The sequence below is a fragment of the Armigeres subalbatus genome, chromosome 3 (genome assembly GCF_024139115.2).
Source record: "Armigeres subalbatus isolate Guangzhou_Male chromosome 3, GZ_Asu_2, whole genome shotgun sequence".
Classification (NCBI taxonomy): domain Eukaryota; kingdom Metazoa; phylum Arthropoda; class Insecta; order Diptera; family Culicidae; genus Armigeres; species Armigeres subalbatus.
The window spans coordinates 170587885-170600259 of NC_085141.1; the positions used below are offsets into that span (position 1 = coordinate 170587885).

The 12375-nt window shown below is 39.7% G+C and overlaps 2 protein-coding genes across 10 annotated transcripts in view; one reads left to right on the plus strand and one right to left on the minus strand.

The window, feature by feature from the left end:
* LOC134223873 (flotillin-2) overlaps nt 1-12375 on the minus strand; it is a 619172-nt gene that overhangs the window by 544263 nt on the left and 62534 nt on the right. The gene's annotated exons all lie outside the window — the stretch shown is intronic.
* On the plus strand, nt 2866-6185 carry LOC134224969 (glucose dehydrogenase [FAD, quinone]-like). Its single transcript, XM_062704665.1, has 2 exons — nt 2866-3312; nt 4507-6185. Exons 1-2 carry the CDS (start codon nt 2919-2921, stop codon nt 5997-5999), a joined length of 1887 nt encoding a protein of 628 aa, XP_062560649.1. The 5' UTR covers nt 2866-2918; the 3' UTR covers nt 6000-6185.

Here is a 12375-nt window from a genome sequence, read left to right on the forward strand (position 1 = left end):
TAAAATAGAAAATTATTTTTCTCGGTAGCGTGGATGATGTGGATTGACATGTCCGCTGCCACCAAGTATAGTTTTGGCAACATGCCACCACAGAAAATTTTGTCTTAGCTAAAAGTCTCACTACTCACTTCTGACTTCGCACTACTTACTTTTCACAGTGAGAAGTGGGAAATAAGCAGTAAGAAGTGAGACGTTTCAATCTTCACACATCATTTCTCACTTTTCAAATGACCTATTTGGCCAAATGTGCTGCTGGGCCAAATTACATATTCGGTTAAATGACCTTTTCAGCCAAATGCTATGTTCGGCTAAATGTCCTATTCGGCCAAATGACCTATTTGGTGAAATGACTTTCGGCCTAATGGTATGTTCGGCCAAATGGTATATTCGGCCAAATGGCATTCGGCCGAACGGTATTCGGCTAAACGGACTTTCCTCGAAAACAATAGAGAATTCTCTTTAGATATTCAGAATATTCCGAATGTTTGTGTCCAAACTAACCCCCACTGGCTGGCAGTGATGTTATGGAAGAAAGCTGTCTGTTTTACATAGTTTTACAGACAGATTTTATTCAGGAGTTAGAAAGTGAGTTAAACCCATTTCAGATTGCCTGGTATTGCATGACCAATCCGAGGTCACTTGCTCACAATAAGCCCCGCCTGTTTATGCTACCATTATCAAATGGATAATGGATCCATAAACAAACTTCCGGATTTGAAATCCAGCGCGTATTTAGTCTGTTTTGTAATTTGAAATTGTAGCACAAATTTAAAAAAACAATCTCACCAAATTAATCCAATTATGCGTAATAGAACTGAGCCACAGCAAAACCCTTCCAAGACCGGCTTTTCGACGACTGGCGTTGGACTCCGTCGACGAGAGGGAACTCTATTAGAGTGATTCAAATTTTGACTTTTTCGCTCCCCTGTGCTTAAACGATAGTTTTTGCTATTTTAATAGTGCTCCCAAAATTTTAGCTGATTTGGATGTAATTTGGTTGTGTACGTGCCGTTTGAAGGTTGTATGAAAATTACTATGAGAACTGCCACTTATGTAAAGGATCGTTTCGTGAAGCAGCCCAGAATATATTTAATACATTTAACGCATCGTCATCATAGAGTAGATCCTAAGCTGAAAGTCAGTTGTTGTTGCGAAGCAATCTGATTTTTGTAAGTAAAATTATAAAGAAAACAGAAATGCTCATTATTGATATTGGCGTTATTCTTTTACGTGTTAAATTGAATGTCCCACAATTCAGTATTTCCATAATAACTTTTATTGCCAGAATCAAATCGTTTGGCAACAACGACGATATTTTCCCTTGTTAAATTTCCTATGTTGCTAATGTATTCATACATTTTTAGAGCTTAATGGGCATTGATGGGGAACGGTTTTTCACAAAAGTTACTGTTTTCATAGTAATTTTCATACAAGCTTCAAACTGCTGGTGCTCAGTCGAATTACATCCAAATTAGCTAAAAATTTAGGACGAATATTAAAATGGCAACAAATGCCATCGTTTAAGCATAGGGGAGCAAAAAAGTCTAAAATTTGAATCACTCTAACCTCCATCTCTCAGGTGGTTAGAGCAAGGTTTTTGCAGTAAGAATCGGAACTTTAATCACTGGCCAATCACATCACAAGCGAATCAATTTTGGTAAATTATTTTTCAACGATGTAGAACAACTATTTAACCTAATAAACAAAAATTGACGGGAGCAAAAATTAATCACTTCTTTTCTCTAGCGCGGCACACTTCATATTCAGAATATTCCGAATGTTCTATGAAAAAAAAATAAAACTTCCCTTGAAATTTTGGAGACAGATGTTTTTTATGGAAAGCATTGATATTTTCCCGTCAATGTTAAAAGCAGATTTCTCCGAAGCAGTTTTCAAAGGCAATTGAAAAAATTTTAGTTAACAAATCAGCATTTTTTTCGAAAATTTAATTGATTTTTTTAAATTTAGACGGGCGGAATTCAGCATGATGCCTAAAACACCGCTGTCACCGGTTAAGAACACGATGAACGCCGTCGCCGATGATTGACATGATTATTGGACAGGCACACGACTCTAGAAGCATAGTGGACTAACTTATTAGTAAAAATCATTTTCAATTGTTTTTGTAAATAAGTAAAGCGATAGAGAATGAACAATAACAACAACAGATATATTCTAAGTATTTTGAAATATTATTTGATTTTCCGATGTATCGATATTTTCATTCCAATATATCGGTGAAACCGATACTTTGATTCGATTATCGTATCGAATCAAATATCGATATTTTGAATTATTGGAACTTCCCTAGCTTTGTTACCATCATTCAATACTTGAAGTAGTGCTGTAAACGGTGCACTTACAAATGAAAAAAAAATGTTTAAAGTATTGTCACATATCTATGTACTGCTACGGATGTAACAGTTTTGTATCCAGCGTGTTTCACTTAGCGACAAATAGTGATAGTTATTGTCAGATTTGTTCTCCAAAAATTCGAAGCCTTTAAAATTAACACCACACCATAATCCCAAAACGCTTGTTAAGATATTGACCTGCCGCTTGTCGGACAACTGAGAAAAATAATCATAGGCTCAATGTCGAGCGCATTTCGTTGTCAAGTGTAAGGACCGTCGAATTCACAGACCGTGAAAAAGTTTATCGTTTATGATTCTCTTCTGGGCGCATTAAGCAAAGGACATATGTTGTGTTGATTAAAAGAAACAAAAACCTACACGGTTCACGTACAACGGCGGGTAACACTATGCCACCATCGCCATTCCACTATACACTGATATGTTATGTGTGGTGCCCATTTAATAAATGTACTGTAACAAACTACGTACGTTGATTTCATACATAGTTCAGTCTTTTTCTGGTGTTCAAGATTAGCGGTAGTTCGTAAAAAAACTGAGTTCGATATGGTTTTAAGGTGTTGGAAAACAGCAGTGCTCGTGATAATTCTGTTACACATTCAACCCTCAGCAACTGAAGATGAGAGCGATTCAACGGAAAATTTAATTGAAAGCATAACAAAAAACCAGAAAGTGAACCCTAACAAAAACGATGTCACCGATGGAACGGAAGATGAGGAAACTATTGAAGATTGGTACGATTTTGTGATAGTTGGAGCAAGTCCCACCGGGTGTGTGCTAGCGAACAGATTAACAGAAAACCCGGAATGGAAAGTGCTACTTTTGGAGGCGGGAGAGCGGGAAAACTTCTTCGTAAAGGTGCCCGTTTTTGCTGCCTATATGCAGTCTACAAGTTACAACTGGGGATACCTGGCCGAGCCGCAGAATTATTCATGTTGGGGTAGGTAAAGTATGAGCATGAACATGACGACCGTACGTTCCGTAGTTGCTATTCCATCAGTGACCAGAACAATCACACCTTAATGATCATATAAAATTAATCTGTTTTCTGGATCGTGTTTGGGTATCGAAACAATCAAGTGCTGTTATAAGCCATTGTTGTTCAAACTCATTCTCACATTCTAAGATGCAGGCTGAAATGGCCCATTTCGAGGATTAAACAATAACTGCTATGTAACATAATTATACTTTTTTACCTTAACCTCATCAAAAAATATTATGCTACTAGATTTTTTCACAGAATTAACACAAGTGGTAGCATATAGTTTTTTTAGTTTAGAAAAAAAAAACTTGAACAGATTAGAGTGTATCAAAGAAAAAGTTATTATCATATAAGAACTAGGGGGAATGACGGCTTTGGCAAGTTTTGTTCTATTATTGGCAGGGCGGTTTTTTATGACTGACTAGACTCAAATTTGGCCTAAACATTCTTTGCATATCAAAGAATATTGTGGCAAAATTTCAAAAAATTTGGTCGACAAAAACCCCCCTGCCAATAATAGAACAAAACCTGCCAAAGCCGTCTTTCCCCCTATATATATATTTCTGTATTTATTTTTTTCAATACAGATTAGGTTAGTGTGATACACTAATTTGAACGAGTTCTGTGTCATCTGCCCTATTTAATTATTTCTTTTACCTTAACATTTTTTTTCTTTCAATACACTAAGTGTACGCAAAAGCAATACGTTCACTTCGGGCTTTGATTTCTATTGAAAATTGGCCAGATCGAACTATGGACTTAAAAGGCATGGCCTTATGAAGGCCAAAATACTATTTTTTATAATGTGCTGGGCCCTCCTTAGCCGTGCGGTAAGATGCACGGCTACAAAGCAAGACCATGCTAAGGGTGTCTGGGTTCGATTCCCGGTGCCGGTCTAGGCAATTTTCGGCTTGGAAATTGTCTCGTCTTCCCTAGGCATAAAAGTATCATCGTGTTAGCCTCATGATATACGAATGCAGAAATGGTAATTTGGCTTAGAAACCTTGCAGTTAATAACTGTGGAAGTGCTTAACGAACACTAAGCTGCGAGGCGGCTTGTCCCAGTGGGGGATGTAGTGCTACCTTTTATTATGTTTAGTAATTTTAGAATATGGTTGTTAAGTAATTACATTGCATCATTATTTTTTTCAGGAATGAAAGAACAACGCTGTGCATTACCCCGCGGAAAGGGACTCGGAGGATCAACACTCATCAATTACATGATGTACGTCCGAGGGAATCGGCAGGACTTTGACAGCTGGGCAGCAGTAGGAAACCCTGGATGGTCGTACAAAGACGTGCTTCGGTACTTCAAGAAATCGGAAAAATCGTTTCTGGACATCACCAACGGATACCATGGACAGGATGGACCGCTGGATGTTCGATTTGTACCGTACCGTACTAAAATGGCACGCATATTTCTGAACGGGCTCCAAGAACTGGGATTTCCACTGGTAGACTATGATGGCGAACAGCAACTGGGAGCGTCATTTCTGCACGCCAATATCAGGAACGGGCAGCGACTAACAGCAAGCACGGCATATCTGGATAACGTTCTAGATCGACCAAACTTGCACATTCTCACCGACTCAAGAGCGACAAAAATTCTCATCGATGCCAAAACAAAGAGGGCTTACGGTGTTCAGTTTGTTCAAGATAAGAAGCGTTATACCATACTAGCGAAAAAAGAAGTGATTCTGAGTGCAGGAGCACTTCAATCCCCACAACTACTGATGCTCTCTGGTGTTGGACCAAAAGAGCATTTGCAAAATGTAGGAGTGCCAGTAATTGAAAACCTTCCCGTGGGTAAAATCCTGTATGACCATATTTACTTCACAGGTTTGACATTCACAACAGATACTCAAAATTTTACGTTGCACGCAAATCGGGTTCTTACTCTGAAAATGTTAGGAAAATATCTACAAGGAGATGGGACTTTAACAATTCCTGGAGGAGTTGAAGTGATTGGTTTCATAAATACTCAAAATACTAGTCGAGATGCCGTCCCTGATGCAGAGCTAATTTTTGTCAATGGTTCACCAGCAGCTGATCATGGCAGTGCCATTCGGAGAGGTTTCCGTCTAAAAGACGATGTATATGAAACATACCGTTCGCTTGAATCTGGTGAAAGAGATGCATTCAGCGTGCATTTGGTTTTACTGCACCCTAAATCAAGGGGCTACATGGAACTAAAAAATAATAATCCATTCAAATGGCCTCGAATTTACACAAACTATTTAAAGGAGGATGATGATATAGAAACACTTTTAAGGGGTGTAAAGCGAGTTCTGAAAATATTAGACACCCCAACTATGAAAAAGTTCGGCGTAAAGCTTCACAATATTCCACTGCCTACGTGTGCACGTGAAAAGTACGGTACCGACGATTACTGGCGTTGTGCGCTGCGATCTCTTAGCACCTCAATGTACCATCAGACAGCAACATGTAAAATGGGTCCTCAAACGGACCCAGAAGCAATTGTTTCTCCAGAACTTCAAGTGCATGGAATTTCCAGCTTGCGAGTGGCAGATGTCAGTATCATACCGGTTACATTCAGTGGCCATCCGGTTGCCATTGCTTATATGATCGGAGAAAAGCTATCAGACATCATAAAATATCACTGGCGAAACCAAACAAGCGTATAGAATTATTAGGAAAATGGAACTTACTGCTGGACATGGATGAAAATAACGCCGTACGTTCATCATGCCAAGTACATTCAAGTGCTAGTCAATGAGCCTTTATACTTATGTGTTTTACCTGAAAATAAACGAAAGAGTAATAGGTGAGAAACTCGCATTATAAAAAGTAAATAAGTAATTTATATTTCTTCAGATATCCTACACCTTCCGCACAATTGCTATTTCCTCATAAAATATCAATGAGAATGTACACATTTAGATGCCTTCGCCGTTAGAATAAACTAGACTGGTGACATTTACTCAACTCTAAGAAATACGCAAACATTGAGACTTCTATAAGCTTATATTGATTATCTACTTGGCCCCCTCGCCTAATGATGACCATCTGTCCTCAGCGCATTAGTAGGTGCATTATGTATATGAGATGATAATATATAGGCCAAACAAGTTCTATACCACTGGAGATGTGCTATGAGTTACAATTATGAAACAGATTTGAAACCGTTATTCAATGTTCTAGCTGATTATTGCACAGCGGTTTTTCAAACTGACCTCAGTGGTAACTCCCTAGAAACTGTTGTAAGAAGTAATATTGAAGCTAAAACACGAAAATTGTAGTGCAAAATCTTTTTGCACAACGTGCTAAAATTTTGTGGTAGCTGTTCTGACTTTTCGAATTTGAGTATGGAGATCAATTCTAAGTTCATCTCGAAAACCATCTATACAAACAAACCGCGATGTTATGATGTAATGAGAAGATACACAACACGGGAACTGTTTAATGTACGTCGCTCATCATTCTGAAATTGTTACTTTTTTTTCTGTATTTGGACATCTTCACGTTTGTTTCTTCGTCACTATTTGGATGGACAGCAACCCGTATCGTCAAGAAGACATCTTTAAGTGGTGTATTACGGAATAAGATTTGCTATGGACACATGTCCGCTGTCCAGCAATAGGGTTACAATCTAGGGTCGCGAGGGTACCCACGTAGCGTTTGTTAACTTGTGTGCAAACCGCATCCACGTAAGTGCGATAGTGAAGTATCCTGCATCAAATTGAAGTGTACATACGGGTATTGCATCGTTTTCCCCGATGCACACGTAGGGTTAGAAAAAACTCAAATGCTCAAATCTACTGTGCGATTCAAATCAAGCGCGAGTCAGATCCCACCAGACTCGTTACTCATGGTCCAGAGAATCGTTCATGATTCAACTCGCCAACTGCAGCATCATTGAAAGATTTTAGTTCTTGTTTTGAAAAATAAATTGGGGTTCTTTCACAAATTACGTAACGCTAAATTTGATGATTTTGGACCCCCACCTTTCCCTCGTAACATTTTTTGTATGAAAGGTTTATTTTTTTTGTATGGATCGTAACGCTCGGCCTGACCCCCTCCCTCAATCCTACAGCGTTACGTAATTTGTGAAAGGCCCCTTGGATTCACTTTTTTGGTTAAAATAGTGGATCTTAAAAGTTTATGTAAGCAAAAAGATACAATTCTATTGAGTTTTGACGCCTTTTGGAACGAAATCATTTTTCGAATGAGGGAAACGATGGCATTCTGCCCAAAAACTCTAGCGCGATGTCCTCTCTAAAGATAAAAATCAGACGGGTTGTGTAACGGGTGGCCACTAAAAACGGAAATAGCTTCAATGCTTCTCTATCAGAACAATAATGCTTTCACAGAAATATTACTTTATGTGAATGAACCCTAAGAATTATCGCACACTAAACTTGATCTCCTCATGATATTTTAGATCTTTTATCTCTTATATCAATCATGTCCATATCTCATTTTGCTATCTTATCGACATTTGATATTATAAAGCTATTTTCGTCCACCCGGGTCTGCTTACGATGCGTGTTTGTGATTCTGCTGTACCGATGGTAATTTCCTGCCGTCGCTAAGCGATTATGTTTTGCGAATAAATTGTCTGCATCAACCACCCGCCGACGGCCGCCACTGGGACCGATACCGACGCCATCGTATTTACTGCAGTCACCATGAGATGTGCTTTGTAGTGTGGAGAAGATTTCTCTTAATTTAACTTGTTTGTATATACAAACATAATAGTAGACTTGAAATGAACCGATTTACTTTCACTAATGCTCTTTTCCAGTTACTGATAGCAATAAAACGAAAGTCAGAATTGTAAGCATCAAATCAAGTAAATTTAAGCATCAAATTCAAATATGAAAAGGCGCGTTATTAAACCGGTATTTACCACCGAATCACTTCAACGCCACCGTGGGGCATAAAATTTCAGCAGCAATCGCCATCGCTGTGAATGAATTATCTGCTGCTGCTACAACCTCCGCCGACAATCGCCTCCTCCGGCACTGTTTGCTCTCCGCTTAGACCGCTACCGACGCCATCGTTCTCCTTTTTTGTGTCTACTCATCATGGTTTCTCAAACAAAAATGACCCGCTCGTAGTAGTAGTAGTAAAATTCATTTTTATTTTGCAATGTTTTGTTTTTAAAATGCTCGTACATTAGAAGTGTTTGGACGACTTGTCCCTGCACCTTAAATTTTCCATAAAAAAAATTAAGATAATTTAATCATTTTTTAGTAATTTAGACTAAATTTATTGGTAACCTATTTGGGGACGAGCATAAGCAGTTCGGAAGCCAAGCAACTAAACTTCTCTTTACGCTGACCAAAACGGTAATGCAAGGTTTTTATCCCGGTCAGACGGGGACCACAGAATTTCGTGTCCTGGCAGGAGTGTTGAGGATCATCCGCAGGAACTTGTTTTGAACTCGCAGCTCTCAGAGACCGGGTTGTCGTATTCGATAACGGGGAGAATGATTTGCTAGTAGACAGCACGCTTATTTTTCAGGGACCATGACGACCGGATGTTGATTATCGGATACAGTAAATTCAACAAAACGGTCAACCCGTTGCCGGAAAGTAAGCTTGCTGTCTTGGGTCAAGCCAAGATAGTAAGCCTTATTGGTCAATTTTACTGTCATGGCATTGAGAATGATTTCACAATCGTTAGGCGGAACGTTTTTAGGAGATTTTGAGTAGGGGAAGATGATGACCTGGGTCTTCACCGCGTTGATATAGATCTTCCAGCTGATGTCAGGACAACCAAGCCTCGTTGGAATCTTGCCACGAGCGATCTGCATCGTTTGAAGTCATCTGCGAACAGGGACAGAACGAGGTTTTGTCATGTTGGGAGTAATCAGGTGAAATAGCAGCGGCTCGAGGATACTGCCCAGGGGGACGCCTGCGACGATGTCGTGCGCATTTGAACTCGCTCCGTTGATTGAGACCCACAATGTCCTCGCTGACAGATAGTTGTGGATGATTTTCAACAGGTAGCTGGGAAAATTGTAGGATTGTGGTTTGTACACCAAGCCATCATGCCAACATTGTCGAACGCCTCCTCGACATCGAGTAAGGCCATAGCAGAGGTTTTTAAGACAAATTTGTTCCGTATGAGGACGTTGGTAACCTTCTCTGCAGGTGTTATCAAGCTAACCATAGAGCCATTGTTGACTAATGGGATCAAAGGTGGAATGGGCCGAGGCCGGGATATAAGAATTTTGGTTATTTTCCAGAATAATTTTGCACATTCTGAGTCAGTTTGGATCTTGATGGAGAAATCACAAGTTCTGAGGTCCACCACCATTTTGGCCTGGACAATTTTTGTTCAGCGATTGCAACGGATCTTAAACACTGTCAGCCCAGTACGTTTGTTAGCTTGCGAGCGACATCTTGCAGACGAATCAAATTTTGTGTGAGTGTATAAAATGTTGTTTACCTGACGAACCTCTTAGATGGCGTGGAGTTGCTCGTCGATTTTCTCCGGTATTGCCGGATGTCGGTAGTAGTCGATGTTGTCGTCCACGCACCTTTGGAGCTGACCCCAGTTTCGCCAAGATTACTGATGATGGCAGCAAGTTTTGACTGTATTATTTATGTATGAGTGAATAACATGTAAAAATGGTCTATCGGGGAACCAGTCGCTGAGGACAAGTGTCAATGTTTTCAACGACTAAACGAAAAGTTCCAATGCAAAATGTGGGCTTCGTGGCCGTGCGGTTAGCGACGTCAATAGTCTAGACGCATGTGCTGTGGAGTGTGGGTTCGATTCCCGCCCCGGTAAGGAGAAAACTTTTCGTAAAACGAAAAATTCTCCACTGGTCCACTGGGTGTTGTGTGAATGTCCTGTCCGTTGTCTCATGCTAGATGTTAAGTGTTCAGTCTGTGCGACCTCTGGTCGAAGACGGTGATTCTGTCTTTTTAATATGCACTGAGCACTTTTGCGAGTATCACTCACACTCAAAATATTTTTTAGCAATTTTTCACACGCACTGAATACTTTTGCGAGCACCACCCATGCTCAAAATATTTTTTACAAGTTTTCACACACACACTGAGCAGTTTGGCGAGCACAACTTGTGTTCAAAATGCTTTAGCGATTTGCATACGCACTGAGCACTTTTGCGAGCACCACTCGCGCTCAAAATATTTTTTAGCGATTTTTCACACGCCCTGAGCAAAATCGCGCACAAAATGTTTTTGCGATTTGGATAAGCACTGAGCACTTTTGCGGGCACCACTCGCGCTCAAAATGTTTTAGCGATTTGCATACACACTGAGCACTTTTGCGAGCACCACTCGCACTCAAAATATTTTTTAGCGATTTTTCACACGCTCTGAGGACTTTTGCGAGCACCATCGCGCTCAAAATGTTTTAGCGATTTGGATAAGTACTGAGCACTTTTGCGGGCACCACTCGCGCTCAAAATGTTTTAGCGAGCGATTTGGATACGCACTGAGCACTTTTGCAAGCACCACTCGGGATTTTTTGTAGTTTGATTGAGCATTTCTATTCATTAACTTCCGGTCCATTCCACTAAAAAGCTCAAAATAATTTTCTTATCGATTACTTCGATTGATCGATTAATCGTTGTGATAATCGATTAATTTTGAATCGATTACTTCCCAACGATTAATCGATTCAATAATCGTCAAGAATCGAGAGTAATCGATTAGTTACTAGTTAGTTTTACGACAACTTTTAGATGTCAATTACATCGATAAATCGATGCATCGTTGTGATAATCGATTCATTTTGAATCGATTACTACTCAACGATGAATCAATTCAATAATTGTCAAGAATTAAGAGTAATCGATTAAATACTAATACTAAGGTAATAATTAGATATTAAATACTAATCGATTAGTCGAGATTTTACGACATCTCTGGTGAATCGAAAAATAAACGAAAGTTTTAAATTATGCCCGGCAAGGATCGCCAAATGGCCTCGTGCCATCGAAAAAAGACCAGCTGAACACGTTAGGTAATTATCGGAGCAAACGTGTTGTAAGTCATGGCCTACTGACGCTCAATTCAAATTATGCCGCGTTGGCGCGGTTGTGTATGGCGAGTCACGTGAGACGTAAGATCGATAAGATAGATATCGGCAATAAATATTATGCATATTATACACTGCCAAATGAGAATTCAAATAACTATAAATTCATGAATGATTTGTTTATCGGCTTTATCGGTCATTTCTACTCAAAGTATGAGGGAGTAGATAATCGAAAGATAATTGAAAATCATTAGATTGAAAGCCATTCGCTAGGGCGCGAACAAGTATGAAGCGATAGAGGGTGAAAGGGAGAAAGGAAGACCATCTATTGAACAGCATACAATCGAAGCGTGAATCTTCTTGCCTAACGCCCTGGTTGTGGACGGCTTGGTTAGTGGTATGGAAACCACCGTGCCAAGACAGGCAAAAAGATCCAGGCAACGATCTCCCCATGTGCTGTTCTGTTTTACATTTAGTTCTATCGATCGGCAGGTTTATGCGGATTATATTATATAAATTCATGGCACACATGCCCCACATTGAGAAAAGTTAAGGATGCCATCTTACAGGGCAAGAACAATAAAGCAGCTGGTAAGAATGGTGTAGGAATTGAGCTCATCAAGCTGGGCCCGGAAAAGCTGGTCGCTTGTCTGCATAGACTGATAGTTAGAATCTGGGAAACTGAACACCTACCGGAGAAATGGAAGGCAGTGGCATATGCCCCTTCTACAAAAAAGTCAATAAGCTGGCCAAAAAAAATGCCAATAGTAAATTAGTTCGAGGTAAGTTATCAAATCGGCTGCGTTTACGGCACCTCGGCAACGGACCAGATCTTTGTAATTTGACAAATACTTCAAAAATGATGTGGATATCAGATTTCAACGCACCACCCGTTTATCGATTACAAGATGGCGTAGATCTATGGAAGAAGCAGGAGCTATGAACAACTTAACAAAACATGTTGTGGATTTGACTGACATAAAAGATAAAAGTACAGACAACAATATCAAAAATTTGCACCGAAATATCATTTCAATATCA